At 34.1% G+C, this 26885-nt stretch overlaps 2 protein-coding genes across 5 annotated transcripts in view; both read left to right on the top strand.

Annotated features, from left to right (window-relative positions):
* The window catches only part of LOC128982769 (uncharacterized), a 72565-nt gene extending 54068 nt beyond the window's left edge, over nucleotides 1-18497 (top strand). For all 4 annotated transcript variants that reach the window (XM_054401733.1, XM_054401732.1, XM_054401730.1 and 1 more), the window contains exon 3: nucleotides 16520-18497. In XM_054401733.1, the coding sequence (XP_054257708.1) occupies nucleotides 16531-17850 (1320 nt within the window). In that variant the 5' untranslated portion in view covers nucleotides 16520-16530 and the 3' untranslated portion in view covers nucleotides 17851-18497. The remainder of the gene's footprint in view (nucleotides 1-16519) is intronic.
* Nucleotides 18498-21366: 2869 nt separating this feature from the next.
* The window catches only part of LOC128982768 (uncharacterized), a 50176-nt gene continuing 44657 nt past the window's right edge, over nucleotides 21367-26885 (top strand). The window contains exon 1 of the mRNA XM_054401729.1: nucleotides 21367-21439. The gene's annotated coding sequence lies outside the window, so the exon portion shown is untranslated. The remainder of the gene's footprint in view (nucleotides 21440-26885) is intronic.

Raw genomic sequence — 26885 nt, 5'->3', positions numbered from 1 at the left:
CCAATTTCTCTTTAGACCCTTTTAAAGAGCTTAAAAAAACAAATAATTTAGTATATAAAAGTATTTTTGTTCGGTTATAAGTAGGTAACGGAGAAAATTAAAAAAATTGTAAATTTAAAATTCCCATGTTATTCTTATGGAGAATATTATTGTCAAATGTAGTTTGCTTGTTTATGGATATATTTTGATTAAACTGTGCAAATTTATTTATTTTGTACTAAGCTATCAATATTTTACTAAAAAACACACTTTATTAGTTTCCTTGTAGCAGCAAACCTAGGTACTCGTTAAACCTAATGTTATTAAAATATATTTAATTGAAAATCAATTCATACAAATGGAAATTCGCTTAGTCGGCAGGTTTGCTGTGGCAAGGGTATTTTAAATCTTGTGTAGGCTGATATGAGAAAAACTGACCAAATCTTCGAGTAAAACTTTGAGATAGCCTACATGATTTACCAGATTTACCTTCATCTCCCTTAATTACACATCTTTTAATTTATTATTGACATTTTCAATTTCAATTTTGAAGTTGCAAAAATACTAATTATTAAATTTAAATATCTTTATATTAAACTCTTCTTTATATTAAATCACAAATCCTTTCATCTTCAGTTTTTCACTCACAATAAATAATTAGCAAAACTAAGTCAGCTGTTATAAACTTTACAAATATTGCTGTGCCTTATAAATTCAGTCTTTTGAAATGTTAAAGAAACTATATCTATATAGGTACTATAAAAAATTTCAAAAAAATAATTTAGCATTAAAGACAGCAGACAAAACTAATATGACTATCAAAGCATCAAGGACTAAAAAATGTAATAGCAAATACAGTACAGTGTTTCATTGCATCTCTGATTCTACTCTACAAAAATATCAACAAACAACTTAATATACAAACCAGTTCTTTTAATCAGTTCCATCGTCCATTGCCTTTACATTTTCAAACTTACCATTAAGAAAACATAGTAACAGATATTTCATTGATTTTAGAAACAAAAGAACACTGTGTACTGCTTAGTTTTATGATATTTTCCTTGGTTTTATTTAATCAGTGGTGTGACAAAACACAAATAATAAATGTATCAAATAAAGTAAATGTGAACTGAAAGCTACGTTAAGATAAAATAAGAGTATTTTGTACTACCATTTGATAATTAAATATAGTTACACATATACAACAGATTTTATAAAACAAAAATCAACGTACAATTTAGTTTTTGATGATATTCTTTAGTTTAATTTAAGCATGGGTTTAGCAAAACACAATAACTTAATTTACCTAAATATACATATAAAAAACCATGTGATGTGCTGATGTGCAAGTTATGTTAAGTTAATCTAACACACGTGAAGCAGTTAAAATTTATTTAAAGTAGGCTAGCCTCTAAATTCATACAAAACATCTATACATTGTAATTTTCATACTGTTTTCATGAAAACATATCAATAACATTATTTTCACTTAAGATTATTAACTTAAGACGCTTTAAAAATTCCAAAGCAGAGTCGGAGTCGATACAGCAACGGTTATAAAATCTTTTTTTTCTATAATCATTGACATAGTCTTAGAATAAATAATTCATGATAAAAGGTTAGATTAAAATAAACCTACCTCATAGTTATGGAAAATATTATATTTAATTTCTTTGTATCAGCTGTCTGAAATTGTGAAATATGCAGTTTAACAGTTCTTCTTGTTTATACAGGGTGTCCGGTCATAAGTGTTAAATAAAATTTTGCATCAAACTACATGGTAATGGCGACATAATGACGCACATATGAGGTTCCCAACCTCAACCGTTAGGGAATAACAAATAAATTAAGTTTTTTCAAAAATTATTGTAGTTGTTATGAAAATGGTTATATTACTCTGTTAAAAATGCACTAATTGTTAATTTAAATGTCATTTTTAGAATTCTCACAAAATTTTAAATAGATATAACACATAATCGTTGGGGTACGGAAAAAAATTCTATTTAAATTTCTTCGTTAAACAATTATTTTTAATATTGACAAAAATTGAAATAACATTCAGCAATTTATTTCTCGGTTACCGAGTTCCGCTGAGCTAAACAAATATTACTAAAAACTTCCTTATTTAAAGGGCTTTACAATGATGTATAATTACAATTATCTACTGTCAAATCTATGGTGAATTTTATGTACTATTGTGAAAAATCACAGTTAAACCAAAACAGATATTGTAAAAAATAATGAATTTTACTTACTATTTTATGAGCTGACCACTGATGATGAGGGTTTGTGTAATTAATGATTGACCAGACTACACTTTCATCAAACTAAAGAGTTTTTGTTTAGACTTTGGAAAATTTGTTATTAAAAAAAACACAATACATTAGTAAAAACACACAATACAAATCAAATCTATGACATACTTCGTCTGAAGCACAACTTAAGGTGGAATCACAGTTTGGGTGTAAAGTGCCCTCCGTTTTCCCGCAAGCAGGCCCTAGCTCGCTTGTAAATTGCGCCAACTGTGACCTCATACGTCAATCTTTCCCTTACTTTCCCAGCAGCCTCAAAGATTCTCTACCGTAACTCAACGTCAGAGTTTACAACAGTCGAGTAAACTAGACTTTACATGTAACCCCAAACGAAAAAATCTAACGGGCTCAAGTCTGGAGATCGAGGAGGCCATGTCACACTTCCTCCACGTCCAATCCATGTCGGGTAGTTTTGGTATAGCCACAACCGAACTTCCGCGAGTTAATTGAAATCTTATCTGAAATATGAAAAATATACGATAACTGTTACTTTATCACAAACACATTTTGCTACTATATGTTTTTTTTCATAGCTTAATAGTTATAAAAAAAGCGTTGCATGCGAGAAAAAAATACAAGTTATTCGTTGCCTGCAGTTAAATGTATTATTCTTCACAATAGCTTTTCTTTGCCCTACCATGTTTTTTCACAACATTGATTGAATTACATTAGAAAATTTAAAACTTGGTAAAAACTATTATACACCATTGTAAAGCCCTTTAAATAAGGAAGTTTTTAGTAATATTTGTTAAACTCAGCGGATCTCGGTAACCGAGAAATAAATCGCTGAATGTTATTTAAATTTTCGTCGGTATTAAAAATAATTGTTTAACGAAGAAATTTAAGTAGAATATTTTTCCGTACCCCAACAATTATGTGTTATATCTATTTAAAATTTTGTGAGGATTCTGAAAATGACATTTAAATTAACAATTAGTGCATTTTTAACAGAGTAATATAACCTTTTTCATAACGACTACAATAATTTTTGGAAAACCTTAATTTATTTGTCATTCCCCGTTAGTAACGGTTGAGGTTGGGAACCTCGAATGTGCGTCATTATGTCGCCATTACCATGAAGTTTGATGCAAAATTTTATTTAACACTTATGACCGGACACCCTTAAATGTCAAAGCAAATGTAAACAAACATTGTTGGTGTTCTCATCACAGCCATGGAGACCGATCAATATTTACTTTTAAAATGTTCACCTCAGAACTTTTAAAGCCAAAGGGGCAAAGCCTACGGTCAGTATCGAAATGTGAATAGTCCTATAATGGTCCTTGGTATTGTAGCTATATTTTTGTAAAATTTAAGCTCAGTTGATTCAGTAGTTTTTGCACCTATTAGTAATACGCATACAGACAGACACCATTAGATTTTTATATAATAGTATAGAGTATAGATAGATAGGCTAAGATAATAAGTTGAAGTTCCCCAAATAATGTTTTCTCTAAATCGAATAGTTTCTGAGATGGCAATGGTGGCACATTTAAGTTCTTCAACGTGTATATTCCCAGAATACTAAACACTGAAACTGCAGTTTTAACCCTTTCAGTGCTAGGCCAATAATTCATATTTTGTAAGACTTTTTTGTTTGCCTTTTAATTCCATTACCTGATGTTGAATTTTAACTGTCATGTTGTCACTATTTTATTAATTAGGCTAATTTTGAATAATAACACAATAAGAAAATATATAAGAAAGATAAATCCCGGTATTTGTAGTAAACATTATATAAAACTTTGTTTTTGTTGTAATTTTTCTGGTTTTCCTATAAATTTTTATGTTCTGATAGCATTATTTGAAACCAAAATCTCATAAAATCAAAAGACATATAGTTTACAATTTAATATTGAATTTAACCTTGATTTATTTGGACGAGGTTATCGTAATATAGCCATTTTAGGGAAACTAATGTTTTGCAGCAAAGTCTCAGGAACACATTTATGATCACTGTTGTGTTTAAACTAAAAGATTTCATCTAAATAGTCCGTGACTAACTGCTGCTGCTACCTAGTAACGCATTGAAGAACCATCTGTAGCGCTACCTGTTCGCAATCGGTGGCGACAGCTTAAATACCGGTTTTTGTCTCCTCAGTCTTCAAGCACAGATAGCCGAGAAGGCTAGGGCGTGTGTCACTTGGCCAGTGGCATTCGTCTGCTCGGGTTCGAATCCCGTCCTGTGTGGTAAATAATTGGTGACCTGTGTGTTTGTAGCGATATACTACAACCACTGGGGCATAGTGAGGTGTTCATAATCCTTGGTTTAGACATACACCTCGAAATCATCGGATTGGGCGAATCTTTTAGCTAAGTAGTTGTTAGTGTATCCTATGAACATGCAGGTCACCAATGGCCGTTTTGCTATTTTTTTTTTTAAATAACCTTCCTCTCTATATTCCTTAGAGATTTTTTAAAACAACGATATATCGTTTCATAGCACTGAAAGGGTTAAGGTAATATTTCAAGTATTTGAATAACTATTATTTATTGTGATTTCTAATCTTTAGGCCCTAAGGAATATTAAAATAGTTTAAAATACCTTAACATGGATAGGCCTATACTTTTTAACTTGCGATTAAGTGAACTTAGGACTCAGAATGTGCGTCTTTTTTAGCCGAAAAAAGTGGTAAAATAAATTTTTACAATTCACAGCTGTAACTGGAATTATAACCATTTATTTAATATACACAAAGTTATAAGTAGGCTACAACTATATAGTTGTGACACATAGGAACGGTCAAGGCGGGAATTCCGGGAACTGACCCTAGTGGTGGCAAATGACACTGGTAGCAAAAGACATTGGTGGCAAATAGTAGGGCACCGAATCAGCGCCACCTATTCCCAACCCTCACCCCACCCACAATGAACATAACATAAGCCTATTTGTGACATTTTTTGGGAAGAACTTTTTTATATGTTTAGGTTAGAAGAATACTTGCAATAAAAGACTTTTCAACTACTGTTTATTATTCACAGAAATTTAACATTTTTACACTTTTACTCATCATATACACTTTAGCAAAACCCAAAGTTAACAATTGATTTCCAAATGTAAAATCATACTCTTTCATTTATAGTGAATAGTGAATTTATAGAAAATATAGTGTAATAATACTCTTTCTTCTATTTTACTGCACTAATTATAAATTAGCGCTACGTGCTTATCTCGAGCATGAGTCATGAAATGAAACCCACAGGCGCCGCGCTGTACCACGGCCGCCTTTAACTCCAGGCCGTGGCCTTGTAGAATTGGCAACGTCGCAAGTAGGGTTGTTTAGTGTCAGTCGTCCCATAAAATAACATGGCAGACAGGTGACATCAGCTCATTAATTCACACGGACTTTATTTATTTAAATTTATGAATATAAATTTATTAAAATATTGAAAATAAAACATACCGAATTGAAAACCAAAACAATATGAATTGGAAATCTATATCTGTACATTTTAAGCGGAGTCAATATTTTCATAGTCCCACTAACCAAGCTTTCGTAAATAGACAAATACCATTAGCTGCTTCCAAACAAAATGGCTGTTACAACCCTACTTGCGACGTTGCCACTTCGAAGGCCGCGGCCTGGAGTTAAAGGCGGCCGTGGCTGTACGCTGCCGAGCGTCAGCTCACTACAAATTGAAACTTCAAAACAATGCATTGAGTCCTTGAGTTGAAGTGCTGTACAAGTATACGCATTTTTCAAGTGCTGTTGGTACAAACAGAATGCCTTTGGTGTGGTGCTTTGGATACTTTAAATAACTCTGAGCGAAAAAAACAAAATTAAGTCGTTTACTTGTCAGTAAAGTTGTTTCCAATTTTTTCTTCTGAAAAAAAATTGTGTCCGATAGCAAGTGGCACCATATGCGGCTGCGTAGTTCGCGTATGGGTTAAACCGGCCCTGGTGGATGAAGTGCTGACAGTGACTACCCCCTTTCAAGCTAATTTCCCCTTTTTAAGGGCAAAACCCCCGGTTCCTCCCGGATAATCACCCATTTCTTCCGTCAAATTAGCCTTTTCCCCTGTATAGTTACTTTTCCTCTCGATGATTAAACACTTTAATGTCTCCTCCACCCAAATCCCCGAATTCCCACTGGTCCCCTAGAACGCTGAATTATTGCTGAAATAGGTATCAAATTAGTATAAAAGGAAGCCTCTGCCCCAAAACAGTTACTTAATAAAAGTTGTAGTGTTGATGTCAAAGAACAGTCTAAAAGTGTTTTTAGAAGGTTTTTATGTGACGCGGGGTACGTAAACAATAACCATTGAGGTAAACTTATTGGGCAGATGTGGAATTTTGGAACTCCCAGCTGCAATTAATTCCATATCTCAAGTTTGAAGCGAAGATGGAGAGGTATGCTATCTTTCTGGTGTCCAGATCGGTGGTAATGGATTCTTTGGAATACAAAAAGTACAGTAACTTAGACTAGACAGTTTTTTGCTCAGGTAAAATCTAACTATATACCAGCTTAGGTTTTCATCGATGTAGATTCCCAGGAATTTTTCGAGTTGATCGTGAGAATTCTCAGTCTGACCAATCATCTGTTCTTTTATTCCTATTATTTATTCGGAAGTTAATACAAATACTCCTACTGTTTTATTCTTATTAAAAGTTAATTAATTTACTAGTTGTGTGCCCGTTCCAAGGACGGAGATCTTCTAAGCTTAGTCAGTTTAAATGAATAAGTAAATAAATAATAAATAATAATAATAATAAATAAAAATAATAAAAAAAAGGAGAATTATTGTATCTGAAAAACGCTCTCTATAAATAAAGATTTATAGAGAGCGTTTTTCAGATACAATAATTCTCCTTTTCAAAACAACTCTTGTCCTTAATACTAATAAACAATCCCTAAAAACTAACTGTAAAACAATTTATAAACAATCTATGAAAACAATGTTAAACAATCCATACCAACAATCTATTAAACAATCTAAAAAAATAAAAATTTAACTTAAAAATAACTTAATTAGTCTTAATAACTTAACTTAAATTAAAATTTAATTTAAAAATAAATATCTATAAACAAACATTACCGTACTTAAAACTTAACAAAAACAGAATCTGCAATACTAGGACTAGACCAAAAAATTAACAATAAAAACATACATTTACTTTAAATACTACTACTTTTACTAAACAAATGTTCCATTAACCTTTTTTTTAAAGTATTTAAATAGTTGGCCCATTATTACTTGATCAGGGAGAGCATTATACGGGGTAGGGCCGAAGTATGAGAAGGCGCGCCTCCCCACCTCATGTCTGACTCTAGGAAAGTGCAACAACTTGTCCTGCCTGCTTGTGCTGCGGACAGAGACATCTTGGCGAGAGAGAAGTTTCTCACACAGGTACACATGCTGCCCGTGCTCTATAGCTGCTTTACATATCAGGCTGCAGGTTAAGTGTATACAATTATCTTTAATTTGCATAATGTGTGCAGCGTTTCTGTGAGGAGTTATGTGATCTCTTCTTGTGCAAAATAAATAAATCTAAGTGATGCGTTTTGTAGTCGTTGGGTTTTATTTAGGTCGCCTTTTGTAATGCTATTTCTGTATGTTGGGAGACAATAATCAAAAACTGACAATACCAAGGCCCTTACTAGTTTTATTTTGGCGTTCTCAGGTAAAATCCCTTTCAATCTATATAGATCTCACAGCCGGCCAAGGGCTCGCTGACACATGAGGTTTACATGGTCAGATAGCGTCAGGTCTTCATCAAGTATTACTTCCAGCGTTTTTAGTTTCTCGCATATATTGATGGCTGTCCCATTTAATTTTACTGACCATGTCTTGCCTAATTTCGTTTAAAATGTCTTGCGGCGCAATATGGAGAACCCATGGCTCTTTGACCAGACAAATATAGCATTCAGCTCATTATTAATGACATCAAAGGCTTTAACGTAATATTTTTTATCATAGGACAGATGTATCTGGCAATCATCAGCATATGTAAATTGCACAATTTTACAATTTTTTTAATATCATCAGTGTATATATTGTAGAAAATTGGACCTAAGCATGTTTCTTGGGGAATTCCTCTTTCTTTTGACAGGGGTGATGATACTTTACCAATGATTTTTGTTACAGTACCTGAGTTCTGTTTTTGAAGTAAGATTCAACCCATTTTAATGCTGTGTCATTAAATCTGAAATACTGGTAGTGTAGTTTGGCTAACAAAAATTTATGATATCATGAATCAAACACCTGAGAGTAGTCCAACATGACTACAGAGCTACATTTACTATTATCTTTAGTTTCAAAGAGATCACTCACAATCTTAGAATCATCCACATCCATGTGGGTACGAACAACCCACGGATAGGTTATAGGGTAGGTCCAGGATACAACAGAGGTCAGGGGTAGCGGGAGGCACTCCACGACATGGCCGATCTGCTGTCTACGGCTAAAAAAAACTTTCCTCACTCAAAAATTTATGTTAACAGCAAAGTCATCAGATCAGATATCAGTTACAGTAGACTCCCTCTTATCCGGACACCTTTTAACCGGACATCGGTTTAACCGGACTACACTCGACGGAAATGACATCTCTTTAACCGGACTATTTTTATCAGCACATTGGTTTAACCGGACTAGATCGGCAGGAAGTGGGCGGTACTGTAACGACTGTTCTCGTGGGAAAGATTTGAGGCCAGTGATCACATGTCTAAATACAATGCTCTCCTAAATTTAAGTCGAATATCACCGTAAACGGTCCATTTTAGTGAGTTCTTGGGGACGTCAGCTTAACCGGAAAAACCGTTATCCGGACTGGCCTCGGTCCCGAGGAGTCCGGATAAGAGGGAGTCTACTGTACAAAGCTTTGTTTGATTTTAACTACCAACTTGACTTAATGTGCAATAACTTTGGGGTCATGTTTGTGGAGGCCAACTGCTGGGTGGGAAGAAGGCATCTTGCTCGAGATGGAAGACATCTCAACAGAGGAGGAGTTTACGGCTGGCATCATTGTTTAGCACAGTGATTCCAGCGGCACTGCGTATGGCGAGATTTCTAAACGTGAAAACTCCAAGTGAAGTTGTTTCCTTAGTTGTTCATTTTGTCAGCAAGTTAGGTTAGTTTGGTTAGGTGATGACAGTTCAATTTAATAATAAAAAAGTGTAAAATTAGTCTTGTGATAAAAAAAATAATTTTATGATAAAAAAATATAAAGTTATTTTTATAATTACAGCACAATGACAGACTTCTTCACAGAATAGGTTTACATAGGCTTCTGACCAGGCGCCTGAGACACGCTAGTCTCGGCACGCGGTGTCACTTTTGATGTTGACGCTACTCGGACAGTTGAAAACTCGGACAAATGAAAGCTCGGACAGTTGATCTAACCAAATATTATTATTATTTAAACCACCCTTGGACAGTTGAAAACTCGGACACTTAATATTTCAATATTTTTTAAAATAATTTAATAAACTCGGACAAATGAAAACTCTGACAAATAAAAACTCAGACAGTTGATTTATCAAAATATTATTAGTTATTTATCAAAACTCGGACAACTGATTTTTCTAATATTTTGTAACTTTTAACAAGCTCGGACAGTTGAAACCTCGGACAAATGAAGTGATCCCAAATTTATGATACTCGAGCACCCCTTGTTACAAGGAGAATGACTAGGAGAAAAGCAGCATGGAGAAAGGAGAAAGTAATAGAATTAACACGTGTAAAAATACCCCTGCTGCAGCAAACCTGCCGACTAAGCGAATTTCCATTTGCCTGGATGATTTTCAACTAAGCTATTAAATTAACATTTATGTTAACGAGTACCTAGGTTAGCTGCTAGAGGGAAACTAATAATGTGTGTTTTTATTAAAATATCAATAGCTTAGTATGATATAAATAAATCTGCCAAGTTTGGTCAAAATGGTATCCATAAACAAGCCAACTACAACATTTTGCAATATTCTCCGTAAGAATAACATGGGAATTTTAAAATAACAATTTTTTGAATTTTCTCTGTAACCAATAATTGTACAAAAACACTTTGATATACTAAATTATTTGTTTTTTTAAACTCTTTAAAAAGGTCTGGAGAGAAATTGGGAAATTTTGTGTTTAGAGGGTAAAAAATGAGAAAAACCAATTTTCACCCCATAAAACCCCCCGTTAAACCCCTTTCCAATGGTCCGATCATGCTGGATCGCGAACTCATTCAAGTTTATCCCGCCTAACACCTTCAAACAAAATTTTATCAAAAAAATGGGACAAAAATTACTTAAGTTATTGTCCGGACGGACACACATAGCCTACATATATATCTCTATATATATAAAATTTTGAACAAATGGTCTTTTTGGCCTCTGGGGACATCAAAATGAAAAAGTAAATCGGTCCCGGGCCTAGGTCTTACCATGAGACCTACGGTAATAGCTACTTCCCTAGGGAAATTCGCTAATAAGTTGAAACAGAAGTATTTGAGTACGAGACATGAATATGATTGGATGGAGTATAAAAAAATTAGAAATCAATTGAATTGTGCTATATGGCGTGGAAAAAAGAACTTTTACGATATTCAAAGATTTTAATGTCAATGATATGAATGAATATTTTGTAAAAATGGGATCATTTTATGATGTGGACAAAGATATAATGAATAGCCTATACGTACAGAAACACGACCCACAATGATCATAAAAATATACCGTATTTAAATTTTAAAGCTGTGTCAGAATATGAAGTAAAATCTGCTATGAATGAGATAACTTCCAGAGCTGTAGGAATTGATAAAATAAATAAAAACTATTAGTCCGTTTGCTATTGGGGCCATAACAGATTTAATCAATACATCTTTAGCTACAGGAATAAGTGTATTATGCCTTTGTGCAGTAGGTGTTACAATACGGTGTCCTGGCATGGGTTGGCGTCTCGGCAGCTGTGTTAGAGCCCTTATTCATCTCACAAAAATCATTGGATAAGAAAAATTCTTAAAAAACCTCTCCATTACTCAACAGACCAGCTTTTCCTTGATTTTCCAGTACTAAACGTCAGACAGCTTTTCATTAGAACATTATTATTATTCATTAAATCCAATAAAGAACAAATATTTTCTGAGATTCGCCATAGGTACCCTACAAGAAATCGTTTAAACTTTGACTTGAGTTGCCCAAAATCTATTCTTACGACCACTAACAAAAATTCATTTTATATTGCTCACGTCCTGTACCGTAATCTTCCAACAAACATTATTGAGGCTGAGAGTTGCAGTGTTGCTGTTTATAAGCGGATGATCGGCGAGTGGCTCGCGCACATCGGGCGGGCTGCTGCAGAGGCTTTGATCCAGTCGGTCTATATCCCAGACGTATGATATTGTCATGATTCAGTCATTGGTCACATTTTTTTAAATTTTACTTGAAAAACATTTTAAATCCATATTGTTCTATATGGGATTCAGCTCATTGTGTTGGAGTAAATACAATGGGCTGAGTCTTGTGCGAGGTAGTACGACGTTGCATTTAATGTTAAAAAGTAATTCACTTTATTTTAGAATTCAAATTTTTGTTAGCGTTTAAAATACAGTTATTTAGTTTAGAGCTTAGATTTATTAAATTTTTGTGCTTAGAATAAAAAAGTGCAGTGATTAGAACAATTTTACAATACCCAAAGACTGATGATATTGTTAACTCTTCCCCCGATCATGGATCAATAGTTTATTCGGGGGAATAATTCCTTTTACTTACAATGTATTGTAATATTGTTTTTATTTTATGTAATAAATCATTTTGACTTGACTTTGAGAAATTTTCCTAGAACCTGGAAGCAAAGTATCGTCCATCCATTGCCCAAGAAGGAGAATCCTTCTAATTTGAATGAACTTAGGCCAATTTCAGTCCTGCCAGCTCTGTCGAAAGTATTTGAAAAGATAACTGTTCCACAAATTACGGATTTCATTGATGAAGGAGATTTATTGCCTAAATTTTAATCTGGGTTTAGAAAAAATTAGGGATGGACGAGATTGGGTTTTAGTTCGAGACGAGATTTTTTATTTCTCATAAAATTTCGAGACGAGATCGAGACGGGATTTCCCTTCTCATACACAACGGGAAATGCACGTTCAAAATTTTTACCTGATTTTGTAACATTGTTAGATGACTGTTTAAATACAAAAATAATGATAATAGGCAAGAATATTTACAATCTTTTATTAAAAAACATCAGCATAACATTTTTTTATTAATCACGCCTAACTTATTAAAAATGCCTACGATTAGGAAACATAGTGATATCAGTTAGGATAGAGTTCAACTTATCCTAAAATAAAATAAATCATAAAATAAAAGCAATATTAATTTTTATATAGTTACTTGTTTTGACTTTTTATAGTAATAAAACATTTCTCACACTGCTTACACTTTACAAAACTTCTCAAATGTTATTAAAGTAATATTATTAAAATAATGAAAGTAATATTTACATTTAAAGAATTAATTAAATAAGAACGCCTTCACAAAGGAAAACGCAACTACAACACGCTCCTGTATTGGGGGTATTGCATTGACTTTCTGCAGGCGTTTTTAATTTTTTTTTTTTTTTTTTTATTCCCGTCTCGGTAAAAATCTCGGCCAAAAAGAAATCTCGTCTCGTGTAACGAGATTTAAAATTTCCCGAAATTTCGAGACTTGACCATCCCTAGAAAAAATCATAGCACAAACACTGCATTGAGAAACCTGTTTGCAGATTTGTTTGCAGCGAGAGACAGCGGCCGGTGTAGCTCTTTGATCATGCTTGATTACTCGCAGGCCTTTGACTCCATCAGCCATGGTTTGCTACTCAGCAAATTGAGACACTTTGGATTTGGGGATGTGGCAATTAGCTGGCTAAGGTCGTACTTGGGAAACAGATCCCAGGTAACCAGGATGGATGTAGACACAACGCCTCCCCTTAAAAAACTTAGGGGAGTCCCACAGGGGAGTTGTCTGGGACCCATCTTGTTTACACTCTACACAGCCGACCTTACCACGTGTGTACGTCACTGTAATGTGCATGCATATGCAGATGACTGCCAGTTGCTTTTTTCCTACCCAATTGGCTCATTCAACTGTGCCTTTGAGGATGCAAACATGGATCTTGAGAGAATAAGTGAGTGGTCAAGGAAGCACGGCCTTAAGTTGAATGTTGAAAAATGCATGGTGATCCACAGGTGGTGGAAAACATGTACCTTTAAAAACTCCAGTGCAGACATAGGGGGAAGTGGGAAAGATGGCGTATTTGAACTTCAGATTCGTGTCCTTGGTTTGGTTGTTGGATGTTTGATGGGACGATTTTCGCTCTTCTTCCTGTTTGAAGGCTTGATGTTCGCACGTAACGCTAAGTCTTAATTGTTCGTGGTCACTGTTGTTCTATTTTTTAGAATTATAAGGACCATAACATATTAATTTGGATCAAAACCAGCTTTTCTCTAAAAATCAGATTATTTTTTGTATTTTATGGTTTTTTTTTTGGGAAAATAACATAAGTTACAATAACTTTGGAACCATAATTTTTACAGAAATGGGATTTGTACCATTTTGTTCAGAATTTAAAGGACTATAACATAGGCTTACTAACTTTTTAAGAAAATCGTTCGTGCCAGTTTCGAGAAAATCCAACTTTTCCATTTTTTATGGGGATTTATGGGAAAATCCTCATTAAAAATCAAAATTTCAAAGAAATGAAAAAAAAAAACGCCTGGAGATACCATGATATGTTCTTGAAATATTGTCCAAATTGATATATCCACTCAAAGTGAAACTCGAAAATTTTTACAAAAACAATTCTTTTTCCATATACTATGGTATAGGGGGGGAAAGCAAAAAATGAATACTGAAACAACTTGATTAAATAATGTTAATAGTAATGAGATTAAAAGACGTGGCCGGTACTAGACCATATTAATAGGGCTCTGGACAGAGAGAGAATGACCAGGTTAGGCTTCTTTCACACCAGCGCTGTGCGGCACCGTCCCGCACCGTCGATGCGGGACGACCCGCAAGGCCCTTTCACACTAGCTGTCCGGAGCCGGGCGTTTCCAGGCTGAAACTTTGTGATTTTTTTATGTATTTCATTCAAATAAATAAAAGTAAGGTGGTTATGCTACTTCTTGTATCTGAAAATAAAATACAGTGCACCCTTGTTAAATAACCTAATTGGATCGATGCCGTAGTTATGGTGACAGCTGTGGGGTAACGGATCTTAAACTTCTGTAGAATGTCAACGGCATAACTGATTTCAAATCTAAATACACCTTTTGCCATGCTTCCCTATAGAGAAGAAGCGTATTTCATAGGTCGCTACACTACTGTTAAATGGACATGTTTTCGTTGTATGTTTATCATCTGCGAAAATCTGTCATTGCATTGGTTATTACAGCTAAAGAATGTTTACTATGCGAAAGTAATGTTTACTATATTTTTTTGATTTAGCTGACGTAAAAAACAAATATTTGTTATTGTTTTATCGACTGTTTCATTTTCATTTTTCAACAACTAAAGGTAACATTAACTTTAAATCGAAGGCATAACCTAACAAATTCTATGAGTTTTGTAATGAAGAAAATAATTATTCTTTGTATTGTAGCGAAAAGTAACGTTCAAAACACGAGTGAAAGTGGGTCTATACTTGTTCGCGACCATTTATTGCAGCTTGAAAAATCTCGCACTTCAAACATGTTCTCTAATATGTAATGAATCACTTTCTACTCTTGTTATGAAGTATACTATAACAACTGGGACCATTTTTTTTATTTCAGTGCACTTAAAAGATAAGAAGAACTAAGAAGTAATTCTGTAGTTCAAATTTTGATATAGCCTAAATGGATTTTTATGCACATATTTGTATGCGGTTTTAGCTTAAACAACACTTCATTTCCTTCCATTTAGAAGAACATGTAAGAGCTTGTTAAACCAAATGTTTTTATATTAAATAAATCAGACATGTTTAATCAAATCTTTTGTACAAATTTAAACATGAAAATGAAAGATGGTTTGCTGCAGTGGGGGTCTCGTCCTACACACTGGCCTTCAAACTAAACCAAATATAAAGCTTGACCAAACTAATCAGCTCTATATCAATTTCAACTTCCATACCAAAAACAACAAACTTCCCTATTAAGTTAACAAGAGTATTACAAAATCAACCACACTCAACCACTGATAAGCATAGACTGTCAAAATTACTGATTTATGTGCGGGCGAAACCAGCCCGTCCCGTGCAAGTGTGAAAGCATACATAAGAGCCCATGATCTAAAAAATATTCATGCGGTTTCGACCTGCATTGGAAGTTTAGGTTCGTGCGGGTGATTTTTCAACCCGGACGGTTTAGGTCTGTCTGGGCCAACCCGCACAGGTGTGAAAGCTCCCATATGATTCAATAGTCTAAACAGCATCGTCCTGTGCGGGACGGTCCCACACCGCGCTGGTGTGAAAGAAGGCTTACCTGTCTGTAACGAACGACAAGCGATAAGGAGGACAATTAGACATGAATAAAGCGATAAGGTTGTTGTCTGAAGATAAAGTGGACTTGGGTTCTGTGGCTCTGGCATTTGGCATTACCTTTTGTTTTTTAAATAAAATAATTATTCTTCTTTTGTATTAATATAAAGTTAATAGTTCTTTTTTCGTTCTAAATACTAAACACCTTCTTAGCAAAGAAATGCCACTGAAGACCTTAGCACCAACATGTTCAATGTGTTTATCCCAAGTAAAATGTTTGTCAAAAAATATTCCAAGAAATTTACAAAAGTCATTAAGTTACTATTCAGAGTCATATCTTCACATGCAATGCTAAAAAAGCCGGAACACTGACCGATTGAGAAAGTTACATGATCAGTCTTACTTACAGTAAGTTTACCTTCTATTTCTAAAAAATAATCATTGGTACAGCTTCAGTAAAATTTTTTAATAAAGCTTTGAAATTTGCCATATTGTATAGTAAATAGGCCTAATTATATAAATAGTCCAATACCGGTATGAATTTATATAATACATTTATTTAATAATAGGCCTACAATTTAATAGAACAACTTTTTTAAGGAATCTAAAGAGGGAGAAAATATTAATGGAGTTTTAGTTAACCTCTACCATTGACTATATATAGCCTATACTCTCCAAAATTGAAATCTAAGGTGTCATAACTATTTAAAAAAATCTGATGTCCTAGCAAATCATCCTAATTCCATGAAATCTATAAAAATCTTGATTAATGAAAACAAACTATTTTTTATGTGCTTTCTTGCAGGTTTGATCAAAATGGCCCTTGAAGCTGTTACTAAAGCTCTCAAGAAGCTGACAAAAGATGACGATACTTCAGTAGGAAGTGAACCACAATACTTTTGTGTAGAAGACTCCTTTCTTAGCAAAGATGTGTGCGTTTCAGTTGAAGGAGTAGGCGATATTACTTTCCCAATTGATGAAAATTGTATTCAAAAGCTCATCAAGGTATCCTCAAAGGCAGTATTTGGCAAAGGAGACCAAACTTGTCTGGACACAAACATTCGTGACTCTCAGACAATTCAGGCCAATGCACTGAAAGTCAACATAAAAGATAAAAGTCTTGCAGCAGTTCTCGACAGAATCAAGACTGGACTGAATATTGAAAATAATTGCTCTTTAGAACCTCATCTCTATAACTTGTTAATTTATGGCCCTGGCCAGTTTTTTGGAAAGCATAGAGATTCTGAAAAAATTAAAAGAATGGTCGCAACTCTTGTAGTCGTCTTGCCTTCTCATCACCATGGAGGGGATTTGCATATTGAGCATGATGGGAAAAAACATGTGTTTTTTGGATCTCAAGCACATGAAATCGTTAAGTGCATTGCTTTCTACCCAGATTGTAGACACGAGATCACTAAAGTTACCCAAGGATATCGGGTTGCGTTAACATTCAACATTGTCTTAAACTCTCCAGATATTTTACAAACTGTAAAGGTAGATAAATACCTTAAAAAAGCTGTAGAGGACTATTTCGGGGTGGATCATCCTACAAGGCTTATATTTTATATGAATCATAGCTATACAAAGTGTAGCTTGAAATGGAGTTTGCTGAAAGGGTCTGATAGGACACGAGGATATGCTTTGTTTGTCGTCGCCAAACACCTGGGTTTAAAACCGTGTCTTGCTTTGGTGGAACATCAGGAAACCTATGAAGTAGGTGCCGACTACTATGGTGATGATGAGCTACGTGAAACATCCATCACGCCGTATTTTTGGGTTAGTTGGAATGATAGAGAGTTTAAACCTCATTCAGGCTTTGATACAGGTGAATTTGATGAGAGTGAAATTTGTTGCACAATTGAAACATCAGACTTATTAGAACCTTATAGTACTTATAAGGAAGAAGAGCCTTATGGAAATGCTCCTACTACTGAAGATCGTTCATATCGAAGGGCATGCGTTGTTCTGTTTCGTGTACAGGATCATTCCCCAAAGAAGCGAGGAGACAAGGAACAATGTTTGCCATCTCAAGAAAAAGAAACTATGTGTAATAAAAGAAATGAAACAGAAATCTCAACTATAGCTCCTAAGGAATTTTATGGCAATGTAGGTGAAAGTGGCTCATCAAGGCAGTAAATTTTAACTGAAGTTCAATAATGAAGTTAAGTAAAAAATATTTAATTCTTTATATAATTCATAAGCAAATTAAGTACCATGTTTTTATGTCTTGTTGACATGATTTTAACAAATGAAATGTATTGTTTTACACAAATCCCTGTAATTTTTCTACCCAAAAATAACTCTAAAATATACATATTATGACGAAGGAATAGTTATGAAAGCTATGTGGTTGGATACCAACGTGTTTGTTCTGTTTTATTCAAGTACTGTATGTTTTATCTATGGTACTGTTTATCAGAGTTGTTAAGTTTTTAAATGGTATTGCAACTGGACTAAGATTTGATTGAACTATGACTATTTTTACTTGTCATATTTTGGAAAATTTTTGTTATTCCAGTACAATAAAAACAATCCATTAGTTAGCTGTTTCTTGTTTCTCAAAGTAATTAATATTTAACTTTAACTATTAGAGCGTTTGTCTTTACGGTACAAAATATTTCTAAACTTTAAACATAATTGTAAGCCATATAACAGTCAAGCTGGTCAGAGGTACATTGCACATAGATATTGTATAAAGGTTGTAGGGTTGTAGAAAATTAAATTTGTTGTATGCATCACTTTATATTAAATACTTTTTTACCCAAATTTAAATATGCATAATTTGTTGGAAATAAAAAAATTTAAACAATAACAACAGTTTTATTGCTTCACTATACCTACACTGAACATCAGGTTATCACCATTTGTATGTATCACAATTAATTATATATAAGCAACATACCAAATGTAATAGAGTTGTAAAGAAAACAGCATATATAGTCTTTATTGCAACTTGTCTATTTCATGATGCAAACAAATCCCTACCAGACAGGGTTGGCTATAGGCTGGGATGAAGTTAGTTTTAGCAAAAGTGATAAAAACTGCCAGACAACTGTAGGAAAAATATTATTCTTTAAGCATTAAAACAAACTAGAGGTCGTCCAGTGGTCGAAACTCAACCAAAAATTTGTAATGAACAGACTTCTCTATTTTCACCCCACACTGTAAATAAAACATGTTATTGGAGTTTCTTCAATTTGTTTTGATTTTCTGTTTATATTTCATTGTTATTTCGTCACCAGCATGGAAACCCATAAAGCCCATGTTAATTTTTTTTAAATTTCAAATTCATTTCTTGTGCTTATTTCTGAGCCTATTTTAATTTTTAAAGGGATTCTGCACACCTACAGAAAAATATCCTTCTAACAGTATAAGAAGATTTTTCCTGCGATGCCCACAAGCTGAGAAAAAAGGTTTTAAAGAAACATGCTTGCCTATTAATATATAGATGGATGGATTGCCAGTAGTATTGCATGTTTGAACATTTCATACCTATTCAATTTTATTAATTTGTAGCAAATTTGTTATAGCCTGCAAAAACAATGTAACCTCGCATTTTTAAGTTGTGTATAGCAAAATGCTAAAAATGCTACCAAAGCTTAAAAACTGCTACCAGATTAGCTAGTGTATGTAACTAATGTGATATTTAAACTAGGTGGCATTCACAGATGCATCCACAAAATTGAGCGGAGTCATCAAGGGTTCATATTATATTGTTTTTGTCGTATTGCAGTAAAAACAGTCGTCATTGGTGCATGCGTTAGGGAATAAACTTTATTAACTTTATTAACTTTATTACTTCCTAAGCCACTTCCTACATCGTAGACCTGTTTTTATCACTTTCCATAGCATTTTGGTATTTTAGATACGTTAATCTAATTGTCACAAACATTGCCCACACTCCGCACTGCTAGCCTTTACTACTTCTTTCACCATTTTCTATGTCGTGGGCATGCTTCCATCCCTTCTCATAGCATTTCAGCATTGCAGATACATTAATCTAACTGCTACAAACGGTTTCCAGTTCCCAAACTCCACACTGCTCACCTTACTACTTCCTTCACCTCTTCTTACGTCACAGACCTGTTTCCCTCTCTTCCCATAGAATTTTAAGATTGTAGATACCAAGATACCTTAATCTAATCGTCATAAATAGTTCCCACACTCCGAAAAAGTCGCCTTTACTACTTCCTTAAAAACTTCCTACATCGCGGACCGGTTTTCCTCCCTTCCTATAGCATTATAGGATTGTAGATACCTTAATCTAATCGGCATAAACAGTTTCCACACTCCGGATAGCTCGCATTGACTACTTCCTTCACCAATTCCTACGTCACGGACCTGTTTTCCTCCCTTCCCATAGCATTTTAGGATTGCAAATACCTTAATCTAATGGTCATAAACAGATCCCATACCCCGAACATCTCGCCTTTACTACTTCCTTCACCACTTCGTACATCGCGGACCGGTTTTTCTCCCTTCCTATAGCATTATATGATTGTAGATACCTTAATCTAATCGTCATAAACAGTTTCCACACTCCGGACAGCTCACCTTGACTACTTCCTTCACCACTTTCTACGTCGCGGACCTGTTTCCTTCCCTTCCAATAGCATTTTAGGATTGCAGATACCTTAACCTAATTGTCATAAACAGTAGTTTCCAGACTGCTCACCTTTACTACTTCCTTCACCACTTCCTATGTCACGGACCTCAAGCTAGTGTCGTCATTTGATTATATTTATGATCCATACCACCGTTTATGTTCTAATATCTGTGGAATAATGCTATCAGCTATTTATTTATCTTCTGCATTCAAAAGTCAACAGCTGATCATATGTCTTTGTTTATGTGTCAAATACTGCTTCCATAAGGATTACATTAAAACTTTAAGACCCAGTGGGGCGGATTCCTGAGAGACTTTTTTAACGCCATATAGATGTTGGCACTCACCGGTATGGTCTTTATCACCATGCAAAATTTGAAAACGATTGATTCAGCCGTCTAGGAGGAGTTTGCGTATTACGAAATGCATAAAAGTCAACGTATAAGAGCTTCGCTCGCTCCGCTCAATTCGTTATTATTTGCTGAATAAATATCCACCTGGTGGTTTTTGTGTGACTGAACAGTGATTGATGAAGCAGGGGTTTGAAGTATAAAATTGTATATAAAGAACATCTCATAATTGTACAGCTTAGCAGGAGAAATTCATCAGTACACTTTCATGTGAACTGTAAAGTTCTATTCCCAAGCAGGACTCTTTGACAGACATTCTAGAATTGAGATAAGGAAGATTTTGACTTGATTTAAGCATGAAAGGGGAACACAAAAGATATGAGACTTGTTAAATCAATGCACATATCTATACTTGTTTCCCCTTCAGTTTTTAAAACTTTAAAGGTTTTTTTCAATCACAAATGCATTGAATACACTTAAAATATGAGAAATAAAATCTCTTTAACCAAGTACTCACTAATCCCCCAAGATCAATTAAAGTTATATGGTAACTGTTGTCATCGAAGTATACAGTTTTTATATTAATTTTTAGTGTGTGGCAACATTGATTTTTATTTGCAGCACTAATGGTGAGATTGATTCACTTGTAGTACTGTTGTCTCTTATCATGATCTGTTTATAGACTGTACACTGACATTTTTGTCTGATTTTGTGTTGTTCTAATGTGAGTCAAGTTCTAGCGATTAATTTTTTTAAGATTACTTTAAAGGTAAGTAACAAATAAACATTGATATTACAGTATTTATATTTTATCTACCGTGCCTTTTGCTTTTTCAGAGTCAAATGATTGTAAATTATGTTAAGTGCTATATAAAGTGCTGTGGTAGTAATTAGTCACAGTTTATAACATCACTTGTCTGTGATAGCCTCATGTTATCTAAATATATAAAAGGCAAAGCCCTCACTGACTGACTGACTCACTCACTCACTCATCACTAATTCTCCCACTTCCCATTTACCTAGGAGGCTGAAATTTGGTACACTGATTCTTTAGGCATTAAATAGGAAAACTAAGTTGTTTTAATTCTGATCGGACTCTCGGGCTCCGCCCCAGTGGCTCTGGAGTTTCCCATGTTAACCTTATGAGTACTCATATTTAAATGGAATTAATGAATCTTAACAGCTGTTTCAATTAAACAAGTTGGCTCTGTTCTATGATGTTCAATAGCATTTAAGTTACAAGGATTACCAATAGGGTGCAGCACTATTTTTTTTTTTTTTTTTTATTTATGACAACAGCTAATTTGCAACCAAAAGGTGAGTGAGCGTAGTGAACGAACTTCATCCTGGAGGCGAGTTAGCGTAGCGAACGAGCTAACCTGAAAGCAAGTGAGCGCAGCGAATGAACTCCAACCTAAAGGTGAGTGAGCGTAGCGAACGAACTTCAACCAGGACGTGATTGAGCCTTGCGAACAAGCTCACTTATGAAGTTAAACGGGGCGAAGCCCGCGGTTACAGCTAGTACTATATAAAGCTCATCCTGGAGGTCCAGCCTTCAGTGTTGATGGTTTCAAGTTGCCTTGTTACTGAAAAAATATTCATATATTTACATAAATACCACTAAAAATAACCAATTTGGTACCGTAAGTTATTTTCACAGGCAGCAAAAAAATTAAATAACTAATGTATTCCAAGTTATTGCCCCTGAGATAACACAAAATAAAATAACAAGTTTGCTTATTCCTTTTGTTACAAATTTTAATTTTGAGTTGATTTTTTTAAACAATTAAAATTATTACGGTATCTGTTTTGGATTGCATTTTTATAAATAAATCTGTTGTATAGGGCTACGCCGGTGTGAACAGGCGTTTACCCTTTTTACGGTTTATTGCTTACAAATCAGTGAAACGACTCACCCTACAAAAATTGTTCAGTTGGTTCTTTAAGTGCAGTCATTTATATGTCCAAAATAGGCGAAGTGTCCAATCGAAATCGATCACCACTTACCATCCTTTGTATGTTTACCGTCTTGTGAGTAACAGTATAAGCGTAAATATATGTTTTAAGTGTTATAAGACGTATCTTTATTTACTTTCCGTAAAGATTCCTTTTTCTAGCTGTCACTGATATGTTTACATAAATGTTGTTTACCAATACTGTGTTGGCCCTAACCATTTCCGTTCACGTTTTTAAGCAAAACCAAAACCAAGTGAGATTAATAACCGTGTGGCTTAGGCTCGTTTCACATCTACCCGGCTTCTACCCGGCATGCCGTTAACCCGACTTCTAGCCGGCACTGGCACGAGTGCACCTTTCACATTACGCCGACACCGGCACTCCGGCAGTTGTACTCCAGCTTGTGAAACTTGTGTGTCGTAGGGATGGGAATAGAACGTAATAGAGCAATTGTAATGTTAGGTACTTTGAAATAAATTTATTGCAATTGTATTTATACTTGATTTTTTTTTATTTGATTCAGTTTGAATTGGAGTAAAATTTAATTTTAATTTTTAATGTAATAAAATAAAATAAAAAAATAAATTGAGTAAAAATTCTATTTAATTCAAATAATTCTGCTCTTGAACTAAATTAATAAGTAGTTCATGGTCTATTCATGGACATGACCAAAACTTTGCGAACAAATACCCAAAATTAATACACATTAACTACAAAGAACTGAACTAAAAGTACTCTTGGTGCACCCGACAGACGGCAGGTGCCGGTTGTATGTGAACAGTCACATTGAGCCACTATACCCACTACTCCAACCGGCTTGTTTACCCGGCACCGGCAGCCGGCCTTCGCCGAGGGGGCACCCGGCATCCCTCGACTAGTACCCGGCGGCCGGGCAAGTGATTAACCGGTCACGACACATGCCGTGCATGTGTGAACGGTGCTATATACTTCTTCACCCCATTGCCGGTTAAACGACACCCGGCACCCGGCAGCCGGGTAGATGTGAAACAGGCCTTACATAACGGGTTTGATTTATCACGGGTACTAATATGTAACAGTAAATTAAATTAAATAACTAGCCATCATCCAGGTCGAGAACCGGAGATTCTGTGTGTATAAAGTTGTACTTGAATTTTGATTACCGGGAAAAGACCGTGAATCAGTGTTGTACAGGGCTGGAAAACTTATCTTTCTATATAAATAAAATTAGAGTTAATAAGTCACCTCAATTTAAAAGGAATTTTGTATTGCCAGAATATCCATATAGCCATTCGTAACCTCTGCTTAACGAATTGTCAGCGTCTTTCTCTTGATATAACGAACCCCTCTCCCTCCTTTTAGAACATCCCAGCTCCTTTGATGAAAATGAAATGGAAACAACGCATGCGCCAACAATCGTCTGCTCCGTTTTTACTTCTGTCTGCTGTGCGCTATGTTACAACAGATTTCAGATACTGTACAACAGCTGGAGAATGATGACAATATAATGCTTAGTAAACTGTGATTGAATGATTAGTAACCATGGTAACTTTATTAAGGCTGTGATTGGCCAATGAGTAGGCCTAAATATGGCGACTTGTTGAATTTGTGTATGAATTGAAGAGAAACCTATTAAAGAACAGAAGAACAAAGAAAAAGAATAACAAGATTGTTCTCGTTACATTCTTTTTTAAGAGTGTTTTAGTTATCTCTAAATATAATTTTACACTTTTTTATTAGGCCTACTTATCTATCAATACTGCAACAAAAGGCTTTGGGAATTATAGAAGAAGCACACTACCAAGACCACTTTTTCCCAAAAAACCAAATCCTCACCATCACCTCCACCTATATCCTTGAAGCAATAAAGTTTATAAAAAACAAACCAAACACTCTTAGACACGAATGCCACAAATATAATCTGAGAAACAAAACAAACCTAAACCTAGAACAACATAGCCCTAGTAGCACAAATATATATTAAATACATATGAATAAATATATTTAAAATCTATTTTATATATCTCAAGTGTGTATTAATGTCAATTTTATATAATATTTAAAATATATTAAATATATAAAAAATATGTTTTTGAATCTATTAAATATTAAAAAAATATGTTCCAATAATATATTTTAGTGAATAATATTTAAATAAAAAATGTATTTAATATCTCTTCCAAACATCCCATGGGGCCTAAACATAAAAACATAAAATAATGGAGATTTAGTATGAAAAGCACAATTATTAGTTGAGTAAATTGATTAAATAGTTCATAAAAACAAATTTTGAAAAAATTACTGGATACAATTTTTTTAGCCCGGGTGGGTCTCGAACTGGGTCCTTCGACTTATGAGCCTCTTACCTTACCTCTGAGCTACTTGTGACTGTTGTTAGCATTAGTTTTCAAATGGTGAAAGAGTGGCCGTCAGTTGCAATGGTTGCAATACTTGAAAAATTTTTGATACTACAGTATACTGTAATATGATTCTGTTAATCTGTTTTTCCGTAATTCGTTTCTTAAAAGGTCGCCAGACACTAGCACCCTTTTCTAGCCAATCATTCGAGATTTCTATGATCACATTCATTGTCACATATTGCAATTTAAAAAATAAAACCCATCAACACTTTTTTTCGTTTGACCCAAATGTAGGCTGTCGAACATGTATACTGCCTCTTAACTATATGCGTAATTTTTTCTTTACCTGCATGATAGAGTAACACCATTCAGAGTACGTAGTATTATTAACTTAATTTTAACGCTTTCACAATAGCAATTATCATACAAAAAATGCATGTATAAATTGATAGACACTATAAAAAACAAAAAGATGCAAATTATTTATTTGCTAATTATAAAAGATTATAGGCTATATATTCTACAAATATATTATTATTTTATTAATACAAATATCTGACGTGTTTCAAAATATATTTATAAATACTTTAAATATATAATATAGTTTCAAAAATATGTTATATATATATTTAAAATATTCTCAACACATAATTTTTTAAAATATTAAATAGGAAAAATATACATATAAAATATGAATATTATAGATTCTATACTTATTTGATCAATATATATTATGAATCTATTTTATATATTCAAAACTTATATTTAATTTATATTTTGCATTGCTTTTTGGTAATATTTTAAATATATATTTGAATATATCAAACTATTATTAAAGATATATTATTTATATATTTTATTCGAGGTTCTATCAAATACAACTTTAAATATATAAAATATTTATAAAATACATATTTGTGCTACTAGGGAGGCTCCAAAAAACTAGCTCAACCCCACATTTCATGGGAACTAGGCTTTTTAATCTTCTACCAAACAATCTAAAATCAATAACTGACACAAAAAGTTTTATTAAATCACTAAAAAAATATCTTCAAAACAAACCATATTTCAACCTATAGTTATTTGTGTAACTAGTGGTGAAAGTGGCACTTTGCTGCACACGAGAGCAATGCGGAATGATCTCGAGTGCAGCAAAGGCCTTTTTCACTCGTGTTACACATTATATTTTTCCTACAGTCACTATAAAGCATATAAATAATTAGTCTTTCAAACACTATACAACACGTTTTTAGGTTCAGCTGGCAACACAAATGGTGCCCTAGAGAAAGTAGTACCCGAGGTCCGTATCACTCCGCTATTTTTCCTCGGCAAGAAATGTGCTCCGCGTTTTGAAAATATAGTTCCGTATGTTTTTAGCGAATTTCCCATATAGGGAATAAGCTATTACCGTAGGTCTCATGGTAAGACCTGGACCCGGGACCGATTTAGTTTTTTGTTTTGAGGTCCCCAGAGGCCAAAAACACCATCCGTTCAAATTCATATATATATATATTTATATATGTGTCCGTTAGCGCGATAACTCGAGCAAAAATGGTCCGATTTTGATGAAATTTGGTATAAACGTGTAAACCTACATTTATTCGAACGAGTTCGCGAACCAGCATGATCGGACTATGGGAACAGGGGTTTATGGGGGGTTTTATGGGGTAAAAATGGGTTTTTCTAATTTTTAACCGACTTCCCCACTACCAACAAAAGGAGGAGGTTCTCAATTTGTTTGTGGCGATGTTTTTTTTTTTCTATGTATGTTCACCAATTTCTCTGTGATTCTTTTACCAATCAGTGTGGTTCCACCACCAAAATAACCAGGAGAGTTTCTATTTGGTACCTTATATATTATGTTTAAGTATAAAATTTGTTTAGGTAAAAAATTCTGAAAACCTTAAATATTCAACATTT

Source organism: Macrosteles quadrilineatus, unplaced genomic scaffold (genome assembly GCF_028750875.1).
Source record: "Macrosteles quadrilineatus isolate MER2022 unplaced genomic scaffold, UCM_ALF_1.0 Scaffold_1__1_contigs__length_201487025, whole genome shotgun sequence".
Taxonomy (NCBI): domain Eukaryota; kingdom Metazoa; phylum Arthropoda; class Insecta; order Hemiptera; family Cicadellidae; genus Macrosteles; species Macrosteles quadrilineatus.
The sequence above is the reverse complement of the archived record's forward strand: the minus strand, read 5'-3'. Positions and strand labels throughout refer to the sequence as shown.